Source organism: Austrofundulus limnaeus, unplaced genomic scaffold (assembly GCF_001266775.1).
Source record: "Austrofundulus limnaeus strain Quisiro unplaced genomic scaffold, Austrofundulus_limnaeus-1.0 Scaffold9096, whole genome shotgun sequence".
NCBI classification, from domain to species: domain Eukaryota; kingdom Metazoa; phylum Chordata; class Actinopteri; order Cyprinodontiformes; family Rivulidae; genus Austrofundulus; species Austrofundulus limnaeus.
Window position 1 is genome coordinate 1 of NW_013961498.1, and position 692 is coordinate 692.

Here is a 692-nt window from a genome sequence, read left to right on the forward strand (position 1 = left end):
GTATTAGACATGAGATCGTATTCTACATGAATAAATACGGTAAATGTTTTTTAATTTTTATATTTTTTGTTAAAACCAGACCTTAAGTTTTTTGAAGAAAGCTGCTCCATGTTCCAGCGACATCATCTCCACTAGCTACTCTCACTGCCTCATGTCTGGCCTCCTCTCCTCTCGCCTGAATGACACTCAGGCGTCCAGCCTCTCTCAGGTATCTGCACACATCAACTTCACTTTTTACAGGCCTGGGTATCTCACAAGAAATTATCTCAAATGTTTTTGTTTTAGCAGCTACTATAGTAAGTCTAGCTTCTGTATTCTCCGATGATGTTTTAAATAAGTTAGAAAATGCAACTTTACTTCTGAAAGTTTATACATAAGGTGAAAAAAGTGAAAATTAAATTTATATTCTTGGACTTCAGGAGGAGCAGCTTGATGCCATCTTGTCAGCAGCCATCGAGACCAGTTCTTTGAGTTTGATCACCGGTTGTATCAAACAGTGGACGGCAGAAGGTAAATTTCTCATTTAAAACATATAATTCTTAAAGTATTACCATATTTATTCATGTATAATATGATCTTTTTTAGCTTAAAAAGCATGAAAAATCTAATTATCAATAACCCGTGTATAATACTACCCCACCCCCACCCACTTTATGATTGATTTTTAGGGTTAAATTTCTAGTATTATACAT

At 35.0% G+C, this 692-nt stretch overlaps 1 protein-coding gene across 1 annotated transcript; it reads left to right on the top strand.

The window, feature by feature from the left end:
- Nucleotides 1-6: 6 nt before the first annotated feature.
- Nucleotides 7-510, top strand: LOC106512612 (protein ELYS; the record flags this gene model as incomplete). The annotated part of the gene is given in 2 exon segments (XM_014001192.1): nucleotides 7-208; nucleotides 420-510. Coding segments are annotated over 2 exon segments (148 nt in total), but the record flags the coding sequence as incomplete, so codon positions are not given.
- Nucleotides 511-692: the final 182 nt, after the last annotated feature.